The following is a 20,593-nucleotide window of genomic DNA, read 5'->3' as shown; positions in this document are numbered from 1 at the left end:
TGCTGGAATTGTTTTTTGTTTTTGTTTTTTAAACAAATTCCTGAGAACCCAGATGTTTCCACTGAGACATACATTCAGCAAGAGATAACTGTGCTTCCAGTATGAAGGCCAAACTGCAGTCGTTATTGTGGGAGTTACTGTAAACAGCATCCCGACACCATGCAGCTCACCCTAGTGTGCTTCTGCACAGCTGTCATTTGTACAGTAAGATGACGTCTCCCATTCAGTCACATGACCAGCCCCTTACAGTAAGAACCCAATATGGCAGCAGCAGTCGCTCCTGCACTGTAACTACAGCAACATTTCCACAAGTACAGCAATAAGAGGCACCGACCAGATTGTATTTACAACCAACCGCAGGCATGAGGGAGAAACAGAGGAAGAAGAAAGGGAGGACCTGGGCAGAGGCTGCCAAAACGGTAAATTGCACGGCTATTCGCTGTTGTTTTGCTGTACGTATTCAGTGGCCAAACAGAGCCCTGTGCTCACCCTGCGACTACAACTGTGTAATACTAATGGTGTTTATGAGTTCATGACCTTCTGGTGCAAATGGATTATTCAGTACACAACAAGGACTCGCTGTTGTTTCTCAGGCCATGGACGAATGTACTATTGTGTTACGGTAAAAGTCCGAATCTGGTAAAACTTAAGTTTTACCGGTTACCAAGTAAGGTGGCACTGGTACATGTCCGAAAAAAATGGATTGCTTTTCGTACATTTACCGGTTAACCTTATGATTTATCAAAGCTTACTGGTAAATGCAGGTATATCATAGAATAATGTATTAATTCCTGCATATAAATTGACAACAAAAACATGAATGTCAAACAATATATTTATTTATGCATACACATTTTCCATTAACAAAATAATTATTAATGAGCTTACAGTAATGCACAATTGAGCTATTTAAACTAATTCAGCATGGCTCTGAACAACATTGTGATCTACTTATGTAGAACAACAAACATTCTGGTAAGTTTGCGTATAAAACCATTCACAATGGTGTTGAAGAATACTGTAATTTGTACTCCAAATACGTAGTAGTTTGATGAAAAATAACATTCTGTTTTAAATGCAAATAAAAGCATTTAGGACCTTGGTTTTTATAACAGAATATCACGCTTCGCAAAACGCCACAATTGCAGGCAGTGAATAAATATGTCCTTATTGCAGCATTGTAGACTTTTGTGGCACTTGGGGTGTTACACAAGTCTAACAATGTGTGAAAGGGAGAAATTTGGTTATTAGCCAAAGGAAACTTGTTTATTCTTGAGATTTACTGGTATGTAGGGATCCTTCAAGAAGCTGCTTGATGAGATTCTGAGATCAATAAGCTACTAACAACCAAACGAGCAAGATTGCTCCAGTAAAAAACCCAACTGTATAAATGGGTAATTGTATGTAAAAAATAATGTGATATCTTGTAACAATTGTCTGCTAAGAAATAAATAATAATAATAATTTCCAGAAAGCTTTTGACAAAGTCCCGCATACAAGATTAATTCTCAAACTGAACGCAGTAGGGATTCAAGGAAATGCATGCACATGGATTTGGGAGTAGTTAACATGTAGTAAACAGAAAGTACTGATTAGAGGAGAAACCTCAAAATAGAGCGAGGTAACCAGTGGCATACAACAGGAATCAGTATTAGGTTCTCTGCTATTCCTAATCTATGTTAATGACTTAGATTCTGGTATAGTAAGCAAACTTGTTAAATTTGTAGACAACACAAAAATAGGAGGAGTGGCAAACACCATTGCAGCAACAAAAGTCATTCAAAATGATCCAGACAGCATTCAGAACTGGGCAGACACATGGCAAATGACATTTAATAGAGAAAAGTGTAAGGTACTGAACACAGGCAATACAAATGTGCATTATAAATACCATATGGGAGATACTGAAATTGAAGAAGGAATCTATGAAAAACACCTAGGAGTTTATGTTGACTCAGAAATGTCTTCATCTAGACAATGTGGGGAAGCTTATAAAAGAAGGCCAACAAAATGCTTGGCTATATAGTGAAAAGTGTTGAATTTAAATCAAGGGAAGTAATGTTAAAACTTTACAATGCATTAGTAAGACCTCATCTAGAATATTGTGTTTAGTTCTGGTCACCTCGCTACAAAAAGGATATTGCTGCTCTAGAAAGAGTGCAAAGAAGAGCGACCAGAATTATTCCGGGTTTAAAAGGCATGTCGTATGCAGACAGGTTAAAATAACTGAATCTACTGAGTCTTGAACAAAGAAGACTACACGGCGATCTGATTCAAGCATTCAAAATTCTAAAAAGTATCATATAACTGGCGGACGCAGGGAGGCCAGCCAGGAGGGAGTTGCAGTAGTCTAGGCGGGAGAGTACCAGGGCCTGGACCAGGAGCTGGGTAGCATAGTTGGTGAGGAAGGGTCGGATTCTTCGGATGTTGCTCAGGAAGAATCGGCAAGTGCGTGCCAGAGTGGAGATGTGCTGGGAATAAGAGAGGCAGGGGTCCAGGGTGACTCCAAGGTTCTTAGCTGAGGAAGAGGGAGAGAGTGTAGTAGATTCCAGAGGAACAGAGATAGAGAGATCAGAGGAGGGAAAGAAAAGGAGGTCAGATTTAGAGAGGTTGAGTTTGAGGTGATGCGAGTGCATCTAGGAGGAAATAGCAGACAGACAGGTAGAGATTTCCTCATAATGTCACTACAGCAACTTGGATAAGAACAAAGAAGGCCTTCTAAAAATGAGTTACAGCATTATCGTTATATAGTCCTTAATTTTAAGATACCAGTAATTGGAAAGGATTACTAACTGCAGTACACTTTAATGATAGGCATTTGCTAACTCTCAGTTTTAAATTGTAGCTCTTGTTCACTAACATAACACAGTGGAATGATCACAATATCATTTAGTAATTGTAGGACTGTATTGCCACGTGTGAAAACTTTTAACAGTAAAGCCGAAACAAAAATGCTTTAAATTTAAAACAAGTTAATAGACTAGCAAGCACTGGCAAAATCAACTCATTTTTATATGGTGCAGAACTAATTTATTTTAACATATTGCTTAGGGACGTTGCGATACCTGCACTGTGGGTGTCTTAATAGTAGTATCTACAACAAATCGACAATAACAATCCAAAGCAAATTTGCATTTGTTACAGACTTTCTAACAAGTCTGGAATAAACTAAATTGGCTGTTACAGTACTTAATGAACCCCTTGTAAAAAACTGCTTAACATAAAACACATCATAAATTCCAGATTTTCTAAATCCATTGATGTAAATGTCCGGTCTGCTTTTAATTTTTTCAAGCAAATTGTCTTCATCACACTGCCATTCTCATATTCACTTTGACATCCGACACATTCTTTCCCTTTCCCAGTGCTTCTTTAACCTGTGCTGCATACCAGTCTGTCAGAGGCCGGGTTCACTCAATGTATGCCACACTCTGATTGGTGGAAGAATTATTGGCGATCCAATCAAAACCGCCAATAAAGCCAAAATAAATTCCCCACCAAAATTTCCCGTTATACGGTATTGACAATGTCGACTCAAGGGACTTTTTAAACCTGAAGAAAGAAACAAGGACCAGGGGTCACAAATGGAGATTAGATAAAGGGGCATTCAGAACAGAAAATAGGAGGCAGTTTTTTACACAGAGAATTATGGAAGCCTGGAACCAACTCCACAGTAATGTTGAGATTCTTGATGAGATTCTGGGATCAATAAGCTACTAACAACCAAACAAGCAAGATGGGCCGAATGGCCTCCTCTCGTTTGCAAATTTTCTTATGTTCTTACTGCTGCTGCCATAATGCTCTTTCCTATCAACTGCTTTCTGACTTTTTCTTTGTGCCCAAATAAGACCAATTTGAAATCGGTCTTATTTGTGGACCCTTTTAAGGCCGGTGCTGCTGTTCTGACGTTTCATGAAACTCATTTTAATATCACAGACTTCATTTACAAATGAGCCCCACCTACAATTTGCCACACAGCCTTAGCTAAAAGTGTCATGATACATAACAGGGCAATTTTAAGGCCGACGTAAACTCTGCACTATGGCCTTAATGCCATCGCAAACACTTGATACATGTCCCCCACTGATTCTCTCCAGACACAGAATATTATATTTATTATATGGATCTACCCTCCAAAAATTCTGTTAACAGATAGGTAATCTGGTAGCTTAGGTTGATGGGTACTAAGTGCAGAGAAATCCTAAGGATCTAGATTCCATTTGTTATTCACCAGTCACAAACACACATTGAAAGTGAGCTGATTCATCCGTAAGTTTATTTTGTATTTATTTATTTTAATTTGTTTTCATTGAAAAACTGACTTATTGGTCATGCGTTTCTGGCAATTCCAAGACAGGCTACTATTAGCTGTCCTGGTATTTCTATGATGCATTCATTCTCTAGCTATCTCTTGCAGTATGTTCACAATTGACCATTTAGACGCCAGGAACCAATGAAGAACAAGAAGCTTGATAACATGCAAACTCATTATCGCTGAGTATATCAACGTGGATAAACCTGTTCCTGTCCTCTACACCTGTACCAGAGCGAGTAGGTAGGACAGATGAACCAATCAAAATGCTGAACTTCGGGAGAGGCGTCGGGAACCAATGAAATGTTTCTGATTGAATAGGTTGGATTGAGGCCGCTGATGTTGTGAATTCAGAAGACATTTTGACAGGAAGACACAATGCATAACCGAAGTAAAATGTAATCCAGGCTTCATAGCCATCCATTACATGACTCAGTCATTATAGTGTACTGTGCAGCAATTAAATCTAATAGTCTACCTAGATATCAGGACTTTTAATACATTAACCGCATTAACTGATAAATAAATGCATTGTAACTTTTGTGGTACTTTTCTCTGAACTGTACTATACAGCACCAGGTGATTGACTTCCCACAATTGATAACCATTTTCCATATGGCAGTTTACTATTTAAATACACAGGGTGCCACCTTACTTTTAAAGCAGTGCCAACTAACTTAATATTTATTTATTTTTATTTATTTATTGCATTTATATACCGTAGCACTATTTATACAAAGCTATTGCAAAGCACTGTACAGTACATAGCAGAAAAAAAAAACCCACAATACATTTGTATAGCATGTCACACATACAACTGCCACAGTCAGACCATTTAAATAACAGATTTAAATAAAAATATACATAATAATAATACAAAGCAGCAATTTTAAAGACATTAAAACCCACTAAGATAAGAAAGCCATTTTATAAAAGTGCGTTTTTAGTCCTGACTTGAAAACTGTAACAGTCCAAGCTTCCCTGACAAACGAAGGCAGCGCATTCCATAATTTAGGAGCTCTACAAGAAAAAGCCCTACCTCCCGTGTTGCTTTTGTTGACTCGAGGAATAACCAGCAGCCCTGCATCTTGTGATCTCAGACTGCGATTTGGAAGATATGGGGTCAGTAACTCCTGCAAATAACTAGGTGCTAATCCATTCAGGGCCTTTTAAGTTAACAGCAAAATCTTAAAATCAATTCTATACTGCACAGGGAACCAGTGTAAAGAGGCCAAAACGGGTAATATGTTAACTTTTCCTAGTTTTAGTCAGAATTGTAGCGGTGGTATTCTGAAGTATTGTCATTACTTCACATTTTCCTGTAACGTTATAGTAAATGTGTATTTTTTATTTTGTATTGGTATTATAAACATCCCATCATGGGAGCTTATAATTAGGAGTGCATTACTTGACACAAATATGAAGTAGGAGATTTCTGTCATAAAAAAAACTGTTATGTTTGATTGAAATTCATCATTTCCAGAGTAGCACTAAAGTTTATCAAGCCAATATCCCACAAATTTCAGCTTGATAAACTTCTGCTCTTGCCAGTACATAGGTCATAAGTCTGTTAAAAATAAACAGTACCTCTTGTAGTGTAAGTGAGGCATCACTTACCAACATCTTGATGCAGTAGCTAATGGAGGAAGACAGAACAGCACATGGTTCCAAACACATTGATATCAGGCACCTTTTTGTGCATTTGAAAAGTACAAACTATGTTTACCAGAAGAGTTCTGATCAGTTCCATTGCTGAGTACTGACGGTTTACAGTATACCGTGTAGCTTATTTTGTACCCAGACTAACATCACATTAGTTTTGAATACACTAATTTAGATGTAATGAGCAGGTTAGTCTTTTTTTAAATAACTTTTTTTTCTGGGCTGCCACTGGCTCCCTCTAGTGGAACCAAGACAAGGTAAATATTCAAGGGAGTGTCTGGCCTTGAATGATAATACCCCAACCATAAACTGTAAAATGTTGTTATTTTCATGATCAGTGTGAACAAGAGAATACAGTATATTCAAACATGTTCATAAAACATACAGGTTAAGGGGACAAAGCTAATTTACAGTAAGGTACTGTGTGCATGCTTTTAAAAGTAAAACAAAAACCCCGGTCCTGGGGACCCTCTGTGTCTGCTGGTTTTCATTCCAACTGAGCTCTCAATTACTGAACTAGACCCTTAATTGAAATGATAATTTGCTTAATTAGACCTTTTTAATTGTTTTCAGTTCTTAAACAGTTGCAGAGTTCAAGTTACTTATAAAATGTTAAAGCTAACTTGAAATCTGCAACTGTTTAGGAGCTAAAAACAAGTAAAAAGGTCCAGTTAAGCAAATTATCAGTTAAATTAAGGGTTTAATTAAGTAATTGAGAGCTCAGTGGGAATGAAAACCAGCAGACACTGTGGGCCCCCAGGACCGGGGTTGAAAACCACTGGTCTAAAGGGGGTGTAATGGGATTAAGGGATTAGTAACAGCAATTACAGGACTTGCCTCCCAGACTCTTTTCGGTCTCTTCACTTTTAAACTCTTCATGGATTGTTCCAGCAACTTATCTTGCAATTCCCCCGACAGAAATACCTCATAGCAGCAATAGATCTTTTATTTTTACCATTACTAATTCTACACATGTGCACATTATAAACTGCTGTGTGCAATGATGAGAAAACTTGTAGAACCAGCAACTTTCCCAATACACACAAAAGTGCTTAACTGTTCAGGAATCGTAATACTTTCTTGAAAGATGATGGGCAACCCTGATCTAGGATAAAAGGAAAGGGCAACAACCTAACAGAAAGGAGTAGAGTACAACTTGAGTGAACACTTGAACATTTCCATTGTCACACAAGTATGAAATTGAAAAAGGGCTATTGTGTTCTGCTGGTAACAGTTCCATTGGGTTTTAATATCTTGTTAGAAATCTTGATTTTCCCATTAGATTCCCTTGATTAGATATAAATGCAATCTGTGCTACATTCTTTGTGTTTGGAAAGGCTTGTTCTTACATTTCTGGACAATTCTGCAGGTTTTTCTTTTTCAAATTCTGAAAACCAAAAACAACAATTTCTGCATAGGGCATAGGAAATAAGCAAATGCTGTATATTTCTGCATCATGTTAAAACACAGCTTTATGGCATAACGGAGGATACTGTTTACCATTTCTTAAAGGTTTTACTTTGAGAAACATAGAGGAAATGTAAATGTTTTGCCAAAATCAGATTGAGATTACATTGAGCAGTGACAAATCTAATTTAGAGTTTGTGGGGAAACTAGAAAATATACTCTGATGTGATGTACTCTGATTTATTTCTGCATTCTTTTCGAAGACATATCATTTTTTTGATAGCACTCTCTGACATCATTACAATAATGGACCAGGACATGTGGATGCAAGATATCAAAATAATAGGGGCTCCCGAGTGGCGCATCCAGTAAAAGCACTCGCTAGAGTGCAGGATGCGCACTATAGCCTGGACTTCGCCGGTTCGAGTCCAGGCTATTCTACAGCCGACCGTGGATGGGAGCTCCCAGGGGGCGGCGCTCAATTGGCCGAGCGTCGTCCGGGGGAGGGGGGGTTAGGTCGGCCAGGGTGTCCTCGGCTCACCGTGCACCAGCTTGCCTGTAAGCTGCCCAGGCTGCACGGTGAGTCTGCAGAGTGTAAAGAAGTGGGCGACTGACGGCACACGCTTCGGAGGACAGCATGTGTTCATCTTTGCCCCTCCCGAGTCAGCGCAGGGGTGGTAGCGGTGAGCTGAGCCTAAAAAAAAAATAATTGGGCATTTCAAATTGGGGAGAAAATAATAAAAACTAATTGGCAACGACTAAATCAAAATAATCAGAATTGTGTTCAAAATCATATGTGCAACAATACGTACAGGAGGCAGTAATAGTTTTATGTGTGAAAATCAAGAGATGTTCTCTTAAACCAAGGTTTTACATTTTCTGTACTTCTCATTAGCATACATTAATTCTGTCCCAGGCTGTTTTGCTGTACATTATGAACAAAACAGTGGAACCTCTAAGAAGGTTGCTATGTTAATGACAGGTAAGAAAGCCTTGGTTATTTCTAATATTATTACAAAAAATGTCCTCTAAAAGTTTGATAATGTTACTTTCCATGCTTAGAATGCAGTGTCATTACAACTCAACTAATAAACCTCTTGGGAATATTTCTATGTTGTTACAGTATGATGTAGTGATAACATTTGTTTAAGGTATTTACTTCAGATTGTCCACCTAGCAAGGTAATATTTCATATTTAATGTAAGCTTTCTACTTAAGTCAATGCAGTAGTGTGGTACACTTATATTACAATTTTTTTAGGATTCAATGTATTTTGCAAACTTCATAACAAGATAATGTTGACCTTTTTTTGCCTGTGAACAAAGTTACCATATTAATTGGAGAATACAGAACTTCTAGTAGAACACTGACTCCTAACACAATCCAAGGGTATTGGTATTGTTCTGACTTAGAGAAGAGATTGAGTCTGATTTAGCCACCAGCACTCATTTTTACAATGAAATCCCAGTGTTAAGCAAGCTCTTGCATGCATAGCTTCTGAGATCCTTATACTCAAGGGCTATATGACTGCAGAAAATCTGAATGCTGTCATTTTCCTTGTGAGGAACGACAGTGGAAACAGGTTATGATAAGGTCCTAATAGACAACAGAGGAGTAAAGTTGTTTTTTTATTCAGTAAGTTGTAAGACTAGATTCCATGCCGTTTGAATGCGGTTGTCATTGTTTTGAGCCAATTCAGCGCCATTGCTATTAGTGCTTTCTAGTTTTTCTTTCAGTGGAATAATAAAAAAGGTAAATGTGGTTGATTTTTTTCCATCTCATTGCCCAATAAACTATTTTTGTTTCTTTATCAGTGAATACATGAAATTACAGCAAATGTTTCCGCGTTAATTACAAAGAGCAAGAACATCTAGTAAGAAGACAGGTTAATTACTTGCAAATGGTTGTGTTTCGATGAATCCTGATACTTTCTTTAGTAATAGAGGTATGTATTGTTTGTATTGTGATACAAGAACACAAGCAAAACATAAAGTAACTCATTGTAGTTCACCAGATGGTTCTTTAATGAAGTACAAGTGTGTTTTATTGTTGATACAGTACTGTACTCTCCATATTTTTGATCTTTTAACAAAATAGTCCATCATTAATGATCATACAAGTAGCATATCAGGACCATCACATGTATAGCTAGGTCATACAGCATTATAGCAAGGAGCACTTTTAACAGAAAAATAAAATTGCCTAACTTTAGCTATATATTATGACAAAGAATTTGAAAAATAATAATAAATTGAATAATGAACAGTAATCCAGCCTAATTCATACACAGGCTACTGCTCCATTTACCCTGTGGCAGGGCTGAGGCCTGCCCCTATAAATAGTACATACATACACATACATATATACATACACATACACATAAAATACTGAATATATCGTAAAAGTAAAACCTCCATGACATTATATATAACAATAAATACAAAAAAAACAGAGAAATGATGACCTATGTCCAAGCTTGGGTGTTCATGTTCTCAGAATACTCCATGAAGGGCAACCACACTGTATGAAACTTGTCTTTGGAGCCCTTTAATGTAAATGTAATTTTCTCCAATTTCAGATTATTATTATCTTTATATAGCATCTTTCATAGTGGACCACCATCACAAAGCGCTTTACAGAGGTAGGCTGTGAACTGTGCATTATATACACCCCAGGGAATTATGCACAGGAAAAAACAAAATTATGCAAGGAAAAATACAAAATTATGCACCATTAAATCCATTGTATTATTTGTTTACAAATTGAATTAAATATAACACTATTTTAACCTTCTTTAGAAATATGTACAGGTATTTTGTATTTATATAGCACACAGCACATTTGTATCACAGAATCAACTGCTTTATTTTAAAACTAAATGCAGTTGTTAAATAAGGAAAATAAGGACTTTTCAGCAAAATTGCCCTGCTGTGAATTAGATGCTCACAAGTGCAAAAAAAAACCCCAAAAAACTATTAAACGAAAGTACTGTGCAATGTAACTAAAAAATATGTGCAGTTATATTGGGTACGTCTCATACTACCATAGCACAGCAGGTAAAAATTAAATAAAGCATCAAAGACTAATCAAAATGATTTTATGTTGACGTGAAGTCTTTTTAAATTGCAAGATAGAAGTAAAGGAAAACCAGCTCTTTTAGTTTGTCCTCCGAAAGAGAACGCCTTCGATCAGAGAGAACAAGGTTGTACAGCGAGTTGCTGCGTTCAGCATCAGCTGTGTTTGTTACAACATGTATGTATTTAAAAGCTAATGTTTTTATATTCGGGAGTCGGTTGGATGTTGCTGACCAAAACATGTCGATGTCAATTCCCCCTGACTGTTCAGCACACTGGATCACTGGATCAGCGCCACCTTCCTGGTATACAAAGCAAACTCCTCTTCTGGAATGTCACTGAAGCCAGGAATTGAAGCGTAATCCTCCTTGACATGAGACATTACAGGAACTCTTCTAGGGTTGAAAATCTGTACGCATTTCAAGAACTTAATTGCGGGCTGCCCACTCTCAGTGTCACTGATGTACTTCTTCAGCTTTTCAGCTGCGTTATCTACAGCTGAACAAAACAGGTGCACCAACTTGCTACTTTGATCAGTTGTTACATTGTTGACATCTTCAGCCCTGAGAAACCTTTGAGTGTTTTCCTCCAAAAACTGAATATGCGTCTCAAAGAAAAACAGCAGTTCTTCCATTTTCTCAAAAGCAAAGAGAGTGCACGGTCTCTGGCTTTCAAATGTATCCATTAGGTCAATGATTGGCTTGCACATTTCATTGATGAAACGCAATGTAATCTTCAGCAATAAACATTGGGTTTCATCTGACAGCATTCTTTCAAGTTCCTGCAGCGAGTGTGGTGCCAATTTGCCAAACACAAACATTTCTTCTTCAACAAAGCCGTGATAGTGCTGAAAGTGGGTTGCATGGTACTGAACAGCAGCAAACCAGCTGTTCCATCTAGTTGCTACTGGGTCTGGTGCCATTGTTGCACTGACAACTTTTTGCCTCAGGTAATTTAAGTACCTCATCTTCCTGCCTCCTGCCATATAGAACATTTTGAGAAAGCTCTTACCATTGCATTGACATCCTCGAATGGCTTCCGAAAACTTTCCCCCACTAGGTTGATTATATGAGCGAGGCATGTTACCTGGATGCTATCGGGAAACAGTCCAGACAGTACTGTTTTATAAGCTTTTTTCATATATGCGGCATTATCCGTGTCAAAAACAACCACATTGTTGCAAGCAATTTCAGAACTTTGCACAGTCTAAATGACTGCTTGAGACACGGTGCTGTGGTTTGTTTTCTGCATGAAGTGCGTGTCAGCAAGATAGGAGGACACCTTGCCAGTACCGTCTATCACTAGTGGGGAGAGTAAAATGTTAAGTACATAGCGGCCTTCATCGTCAGTCATTTCATCAAAAATAACTGACACATTGTTATCCTTTAGTTTGTCCTTAAGTTTATTTCTCTCAGTTTTGTAGACATCTGTAAGATAGGCATCTTAAAGCTGGTAACCTCCTGGAATTGCACCACCATTCTTGACTCGAGTATTTAGAAATTAGTGTACGAAAGGATGGTCTGTTTTAGATAACGGTATGTTTGCAGCGGCACAAGTTAAGACCCAGTCACGGACAACATCCAAGCGCTCACGTTGTGCTATTGTGGTTATGTTGAAACACGTTGAAAGTGTACGCTGCATGTGCGATTTTCCCTGCGATGAAGCTTTTCTTTTTAAATGCTTCTGTGATTCGGTGAGGTGGTTTGTAATGGTAGATTTTCTCTGATGGTCCAGAACAACGTTGCATGTTTTGCAAAAGAGTTTTCTGCCATCTTCAAAAACCTGTCCAGGAAAATCTTTTTCTCTCTCTTTTGCTGTTTTATTTGCAATGTGTGACTTTTGTCGTGGCATTTTCTGGCAAAATCGATCAATACTCTCTTCGCCTTCAGCGTGATCCGCCATTTTTAACAGTCTTAAGGGTTATTATGCGGCAATGCTTGATCATACGTTTTATGCGTAAAATTACACGGGCGCTTAATTGCGTAATTCCCCGGGGTGTAATTATACACAGTTATTATTATTATTATTTATTTCTTAGCAGACGCCCTTATCCAGGGCGACTTACAATTGTTACAAGATATCACATTATTTTTACATACAATTACCCATTTATACAGTTGGGTTTTTACTGGAGCAATTTAGGTAAAGTACCTTGCTCAAGGGTACAGCAGCAGTGTCCCCTACCAGGGATTGAACCCACAACCCTCCGTTCAAGAGTCCAGAGCCCTAACCACTACGCCACACTGCTGCAGTTACTTGCAATAGGACATTGCTTTAACATCTCATCCGCAGGATGGAGCACAAGCAGGTGACTTGCTCAGGGTCACACAGTGAGTCAGTGGCAGACGTGATATTTGAACCGGTGACCTTCTGGTTACAAGCCCTGGACTTTAACCATTGGACCACACAGCCTTTTGTTGCATAACCTCCCTGATCCACTGTGTGTGAGAGGGCAGAGCAGCTTGTTTCCAGTTCAAAAGTATAAGATGCCTTGCCAATAGGGATGCAAACGCTATGGAATTAGATTGAGGTTTCTGCAGGGCACAGGTAAAACTCAGAATATTTCAGTAAGTGGGTTGGGGTCAATAAGTAAGTGGAAAATTTGAGAAAAAGCTTCAAAAATAGAAGTCCAAAATGTAGTCAGTCTGGGACAGGACCAAAACATGTGGATTAAAGAGGCAGGAGTCTGCTTGCATCTATTACAGCCTGGGTCTGTATCTGGATACATTTTAGCTAGTTTTTCTTTAGTCAGGTGAATGCAATGTAAAATCTTAAATTGGATAAGCCCATGCTTAGCACAAGGTGAAGAAGAATGTACACGACCTAGAACAGACTCCCACTGGTCATCTGAAAAAGTGATGCTTAGATCCTGCACCAGAGTGTCTTCAGTGTTGCGAATGACTGAGGACTCAAATTCAAAATTATGTTATTATTGTAGATTTTAGATATCAAACCTCTACCATTGGGATTCAGCTCTAGCAAGCTATCAATAGGTGTTGGAGGAGGCAAATCTGAAAATTGACTAAACACATTTTGTGTAAAATGCCTAATTTGTAAATAGCGGAAAAAGTATGATGTAGTAAATTAAATTTCAGGGAGAGCTGTGCAAATGAGGCAAACACATTATCAAAATATAGGTCTCAAACTGCAGTGGCCCCATTTCTACGCCGTATTTGAAAAGTTAAATCTATCTGAGAGGGGATTAATTAATGGTTCAAAGTGGTTGGAGTAAATATGGAGGCTCTCTGTAGGCCAAAATGTCACCTAAATTGAGACCAGATTTTATGGGTGTGCTGGACTATAGGAGTGGAGCTAAATTGACTCATATATACCGGGATGGTAGAGCAAGCCAAGGCAGATAAGGAGGATGATTGACAGGAGAAGGCTTCCAGATCCACCCAGACTGTGCTTCTATTATTAGAGTTTTGTTGTGTCCAGTACGTGATTTTATGAATATTGGCTGACCAATAATAAAATAGAACATTTGGTAGAACATTTGGTAGAACCACACCACCCAGATGTTTTGGTCTTTGAAGAAAAACTTTCCGAATACGAAATACTTTATTTACCCACAGAAATGAAGAGAGAATTTTGTCAAGCGAATTAAATAAACAAATTAAATAAACAAATTAAATAAAAATTGGGATATTATGGAAAAGATACAGAAATCTGGGAAGCACACTCATTTTAATCAGGTTAATATGACCAGCAAGTGACAGGGGTGGAGCAGACCATCGGGCAGTCTTGTCTGCTGCGTTCAAGCAGTGGTGTGAAATCAGCCTTAAAAAGGCTGTGTGGTCCAGTGGTTAAAGAAAAGGGCTTATAACCAGGAGGTCCCCGGTTCAAATCCCACCTCAGCCACTGACTCATTGTGTGACCCTGAGCAAGTAACTTAACCTCCTTGTGCTCCGTCTTTCGGGTGAGACGTAATTGTAAGTGACTCTGCAGCTGATGCATAGTTCACACACCCTAGTCTCTGTAAGTCGCCTTGGATAAAGGCGTCTGCTAAATAAACAAATAATAAAAAAGGGAGGAAAAAGCAGGAGTAACTGATATGCCTAAGTACTTGAAACTACCAGACACCTTCTTAAAGGGGATGAGTGTAGAGGGTAGATGTGAAGCCGTTGTATTAATAGGGAATAATTCACTTTTATGTAAGTTCAGTTTGAAACCAGAGAATGGCCAAATAGGTCAAAAATTGACAAAACATGTGCAAGGGAGGAGATTGGGTTTGTGATATATAAGAGGAGGTCATCTGCATATAAAGATACTTTGTGCTCTTCATCCCCTTGTATGATTCCCTCAAATCCTTGTGAGTGATGCAAAGAGATAGACAGAGGTTCAATAGCAAGAGCAAATATTAATGGGGAAAGAGGGCAGCCTTGTCTTGTCCCCCGGTGGAGTGGGAAGTACTCAGACTGTATATTGTTAGTACAGACAGAAGCCAATGGAGATGCATACAACAGTTTGATCCATGAAATAAAATGAGGGCCAAAACCAAATTTGTCAAGTGTGGCAAAAAGATAATTTGCCTCAAAGGCCTTTTCCGTATCAAGAGATACAAGGACCTCTGGGGGAAATTTGGATGAGGAGGTGTAAATAATATTAAATAGTCTACATAAATTGAAGAGAGTTTCTTCCCCGTATAAAGCCAATGAAATTAAAGAGGGAAGAACCTGTTCGAGGAGAGATAACGGTCTATATGATCCACAATGGAGGGGGTCCTTGTCTTTCTTTAATAGGAGAAATATAGAAGCTTATGAAAGTGTAGGAGGGAGGAGTCCTGAAGAGAATGATTCCTTGAAAACAGAAGAAAGCAGTGGGGAAAGTGAAACAGAATTTTTTTTGTAAAATTCGATAGGGAATCCATCCAAGTCAGGGGATTTTCCATATTGCATAGCTCTAATGGCTTGTTCTGTTTCTGGGAGAGAGATTGGTTCCTCCAGAGCAGTTTTTGATTGTTGGTCTACAGTAGGACTGTCAAGGTTATGAAAGAAAGAGTCAAATAAAGAAGGATCACCTGCAGATTCAGATGTATAAAGTGTAGAGTAGAACTTTACAAATTCATTGTTTATCTCTCGCGGGTTGACTGTTGAGGCCTACAGAGGTATTGATTTGGATGATTAAGTGAGTGGCAGATCGGCAAGCCTAGTGGGCTAAGCATTTACTGGCTTTGTCTCCAAATTCATACACAGTATGACGGGACAACAGTAGTGGACAACAGATCAAATTCAGTCTGTAAGTGAAGACGCCCCTTGTAAAAGTCAGGCATAGGGGATGAAGCATAATGCTTGCCAAGTTGTAAAATAAGGTCAGCAAGTTCAGAAAATCTGGCAGATTCTTGCTTTTTTACTCTAGAGGTATAGCAGATTATTTGCCCACGCAGATAGGCTTTAAGGGCTTCCCATAAAGTGGAATTAGAGATCTCTGGGGTGGAATTAGTTTCAATGAAAAATTCTATTTCAGAAGAGATAAACTGGACAAATTCTCCATCAGAAAGCAAAAGGGGATTAAGTTGCCAGGTCTTACGAGAAAAAGAACAGTCGGGGAAGGATAGCTCTACTGATACAGGGGCATGATCAGAAATCACAATGCTGTGGTAGGAGCAAGTTTTTACCAATGAAAGAAGCCTATTATCCAACAGAAAGTAGTCTATACGGGAGAAAGAGTGGTGGACAGGAGAAAAGGAAGAATAGTCCCTAGCAGTAGGAAACATAAATCTCCATGGATCCGATACCCTAGACTGGTCAAGGAAGGAGTGTATGGCTAAGGTCGATTTAGAAAGGGAAGCAGGGTTTGTAGATGAGCGATCTAGACTAGGATTAAGCACACAATTAAAATTGTCTCCAAGAATTAAGTGGTGGGTGTGAATGTCTATCAAAGATTAAAGTAATTAGGAAATAAACTGACTGCCCTCCCAATTGGGAGCATACACATTGGCCAAAATCACTGGGTTATTAAAGAGATTACCTGTCACTATCACATACTTTCCATTAGAGTCAGCCATGACTTTATTAACTGTAAAAGGGATATCTTTATGACTCAATATTGCTGCCCCTCTGGATTTTGAATGAAATTTAGAGTGGAACAGCTGCCCCACCCATCCCCTACGAATTTGAAACTGATCAGTAGTGCGGAAGTGAGTTTCCTGGAGGAAAGCTATTCTTACTTTTAGATGTAAAAGATGGCTTAGCACTTTATTTCTTTTAACTGGGTGGTTAAGCCCTTTGACATTCCAGGTGATAAAGTTAATAGGGCACTCGCCTGCCGAAACTCTACTATTTACCATTCACTGGTAAAATAAAAATAAAATATTGGATAAGAGAATATATCCCCCCCTCCCCCCTCCATTCGGCATATTGGAACATTACAAAAACAAGGACACATTGGTGTTTGTGTGACTGGGAAAGAAAAAAAAAACTCAAGTGCCGTTGTCAGTCCCACTCCAGCTCCTATAAGAGAGGAGCCTCCCATCTTCTTAACACCTCCCCAAACGCTCACCCAAAAAACAGCAAGATTTTCACACACAGGTTTTGTCTATGACTCCTACATTCCAAATCATCCAATTTTGATTTTGTGGCTGTATTTTCAGTGGTGAGACTGGAGTATATTTTTTCCAAGGCCGTAACCCTGCTATCAACATCACCAAGAGATTTTTCCACTTCTTGCAGCCGGTTCCCGTAGCTTTCAACCATGGTTTGTAGGGTAGAGATGGAGGATCGAGTCTCGGTTCGGAAAGATTCGATCAGGCCGTGGATGATAGACATCGAGGCTACTGTCTGTAGTTCAGTATCTAATGTCAAAGTCATGTTTGGCTTATCAGTGTAACGCTTCATCTGGGAGCTTGTTAACATTCACTCTCAGCGGAGACTCATTGCACTCTGGGGGATTTTCAAAGGCAAACTCGTTGGATTTCATAACCTGCGCACATCTTAACTGTTATATTATTTACAGTACAATAGGTCTACAGTACAGTATATCTTTTATCTTTCAGCATTTGTTGGCATTAGGGATTAAAATTTCATTTGGTTTGATTTAAAAAGACGACAACCATTACTGTAACAAACCATACAGAGTACAGTACCAAGCCAGTTGGGGCAATTTAAAATACTTTTTTTTTCAAGATAGATAGTTTGGGACATGGCAGATGCTGGCAGTGAGTTCGGAAAATTGAGTTAGATTGATATGAATTGACATTAAACTGGCAATTTATATTCATGCCAGTACAGTACCAACATTGCAACACAAGAATCCTTTACTGGTCACACACACATTTATTTACAAAATGCACAGTGTTTACTAGAGGTTGGCACGGGCACCCGAAAACCCAGGTAAAACCCGGGTTTGAAATGACCCGACACTACCTGGGTCTCTTTTTACTACTCGGGTTTCGATTTATTAATTTGAGAATTTAAAGAAAATGTAGAAAATATGACAACAGTTGTAAGCGCGGGTTTCCGGCCGGCATAACAAAGACAACGTTAAAACAAGCTTTTGTATTAAGCCTTAACTTTTAAATCTCTGAGGCAGACTTTTTAATATCAGTGACAGTACTCTTTAAAATTCCAAAATATTGTGCTATTTTATGCCTGGTAAGTATTTCCAGCTTTTTATCAATTCTAAGCACAACTCGCTTTCGCTTTCCCTGTAGCCATTTTGCATTAGCACTGAACAGTGGGTGATGTTTGTCTCTTTTTATTTATTTATTTTTTTTAAACCATATAACTTTGGGCAAAGTTACTTATAAAAAAATAAAAATAAAAATACAAATAAAATGTAATAGGCTCCTGTTTTTTTGTTGTTAAATGAACCTTTAAGAAACACACTATTCTAAAAACATTATACTATCCTAAATGTGTTCAATATGTACTGTGGTGTGCAGAAGTATTCACCCCCCTGCAAAGTTTTCACATTTTGTTGAATTACAAATAATGTATGCACAGTTTTTCAAACAAACTTTTTTTATTCAAAGCTGTAGTGGTTAAACTGAACACTGTTATATGAGGATATGTTATAAGAGGTTAAATGTCAGCAAAACTTGCAAAGAAAATGTACAAAATGAAATTTACTGGTTGCATAAGTATTCAGCCCCTTAAGTCAGTATTTGGTAGAAACAACTTTTACAGCAATTACTGCTATGAGTCTTTTTGGATAGGTCTCTACTAGCTTTGCATAGTAGGATGGTGAAATGTTGCCCATTCTTCACGGGAAAATTGCTCCAGTTCTGATAAGTTTGTTGGGGACCGTCGATGGACTGCAATCTTCAAGTCTCGCCATACATTTTTCGATTGGATTCAAGTCAGGACTTTGACTGGGCCACTCAAGAACATGAATTCTCTTCTTGTTCAACCACTCCAGTGTGGCTTTGGCTTTGTGCTTCAGGTCATTGTCCTGCTGAAATGTGAATTTCTTCCCCAGTTTCAGAATATTGGCTCACTCAAACAGGTTTTCCTCAATGATTCGCCTGTACTTTGCACCATCCATTCTCCCCTCTATCCTGACAAGCTTCCCAGTCCCTGCTGAAGAGAAGCATCCCCATAACATGATGCTGCCACCACCATGCTTGACAGTTGGGATGTTGTTGACTGGGTGGTGTGCAGTGTTGAGCTTGTGCCAGACGTAACGCTTGGAATTTAGATCGAAAAGTTCACAAAACCTTTTTCCACATGTCTGCAGTATCATCTACATGCTTTTTCGCAAACTCCATATGTGCTTTAAGATGAGGCTTTTTGAGTAATGGCTTCTTTCTTGCCACCCATCCATACAGGCCAGCTTTGTGTAGGGACCGGCTTATTGTTAATGTGTGAACACTGATTCCCATCTCAGACACAGAACTTTGCAGATCTCTCAAGGCCATTGTTGGCTTCAGAGTGACATCCCAAACCAGTTTCCTGCTTGCCCGGCTGCTCAGTTTGGGAGGGCTACCTGATCTGGGTAGTGTCTGGGTGGTATGATACATCTTCCACTTCTTAATGATGGACTTCACTGTGCTGAGAGGGATAATCAGCACCATTGAAATGTTCTTGTACCCTTCTCCTGCTCTGTGCCTCTCTACCACTTTATCCCTGACTTGTTTCGAAAGCTCCTTGGTCTTAATGGTTGCTTTGTTGGATCACTATGTGAGTTGCAGCTTGAAAGTCTTTATATACCTGAGAGAAATTATCTACAAGTTAAACCACTTTGAGTACACACAGGCTGAAACCATTTCACTAATTCTGTGACCTTTCGAACAAATCATTTGCACCTGAGCTGATTTAGGGCTGCAGTAACAAAGGGGTTGAATACTTATGCAACTGAGATTAGTCTGTTTTTCTCTGTAAATCTTACTTATTTATATTCTATATGCATTTTTTTAACGTCATCAATGTGGAGCAGTTTGTGTAGATTCTACATGTAAAGTCTAATTTGAAAGCATCGTGGAGTACGCTCAGGTGCCAACAAAATGTGAAAACTTTGCAGGGGGGTGAATACTTCTGCAAACCAGTGTAGGCCTATATAGTATCTAGTTATATCTTCACTAGCAACTTTAATTACAACCATAAATATAAACATTTCAATATATACTTTGATGTGTACATGTTTTTTTTTGTTTTTTTTTTACTTTGTAGTTAAGGCTTTGCGATGTTAAAACATTATTTGTTTATTTAGGGTTTATTTGCTTAGAAAATACTAACCAGAGCTGTCAGTATCAGCATTTATTGATCCCAGAATCTCATCAAGCAGTTTCTTGAAGGATCCCAGCATGTCAGCTTCAATAGAAAGGTTGCTGCTGCAGCATGCAAGGCTGTGGTTGACCTGTGCGAGCTGAAAGCTTATTGGGACGAAGGTTTAGTTATCTTTAACCGACTAATTAGGAACTAGCTTGTTGTTACATTGAAATGTAGAAAGCAGCAAGCCTGCAACTGTAAATATTTATAAATATGAATATATTAATGGACACACTTTCAAATAGAGTTCGCACACTTTTCGCAACTTTGTAACATATTTGTTTGGTATAAAAGGACAAATAACATATGTGATATTGTTTATCAATATGTTTATCAGCGCTACTATATATTTAATAATACACAACTCTATACCCATTTTCTAAAGATTTGGCATCTCTGAATCTACAATTACATTGACAATAGTATCTCCG

The 20,593-nt window shown here is 38.5% G+C and overlaps 1 protein-coding gene across 3 annotated transcripts in view; it reads left to right on the top strand.

Moving 5' to 3' along the window:
- Positions 1-248: 248 nt before the first annotated feature.
- Positions 249-20,593, top strand: part of LOC117403051 (putative Polycomb group protein ASXL2) — a 102,999-nt gene continuing 82,654 nt past the window's right edge. For 2 of the 3 annotated variants that reach the window (XM_059023721.1, XM_059023722.1), the window contains exon 1: positions 249-419. In XM_059023721.1, coding sequence (XP_058879704.1) covers positions 363-419 — 57 coding nt within the window. In that variant the 5' untranslated portion in view covers positions 249-362. The remainder of the gene's footprint in view (positions 420-20,593) is intronic. The other variant, XM_059023723.1, reaches the window with a different exon arrangement.

This window comes from Acipenser ruthenus, chromosome 5, assembly GCF_902713425.1.
Source record: "Acipenser ruthenus chromosome 5, fAciRut3.2 maternal haplotype, whole genome shotgun sequence".
In the NCBI taxonomy this organism is placed as follows: Eukaryota; Metazoa; Chordata; class Actinopteri; order Acipenseriformes; family Acipenseridae; genus Acipenser; species Acipenser ruthenus.
Note: the sequence above shows the minus strand (reverse complement) of the source record. Positions and strands in the feature narration are given on the sequence as shown.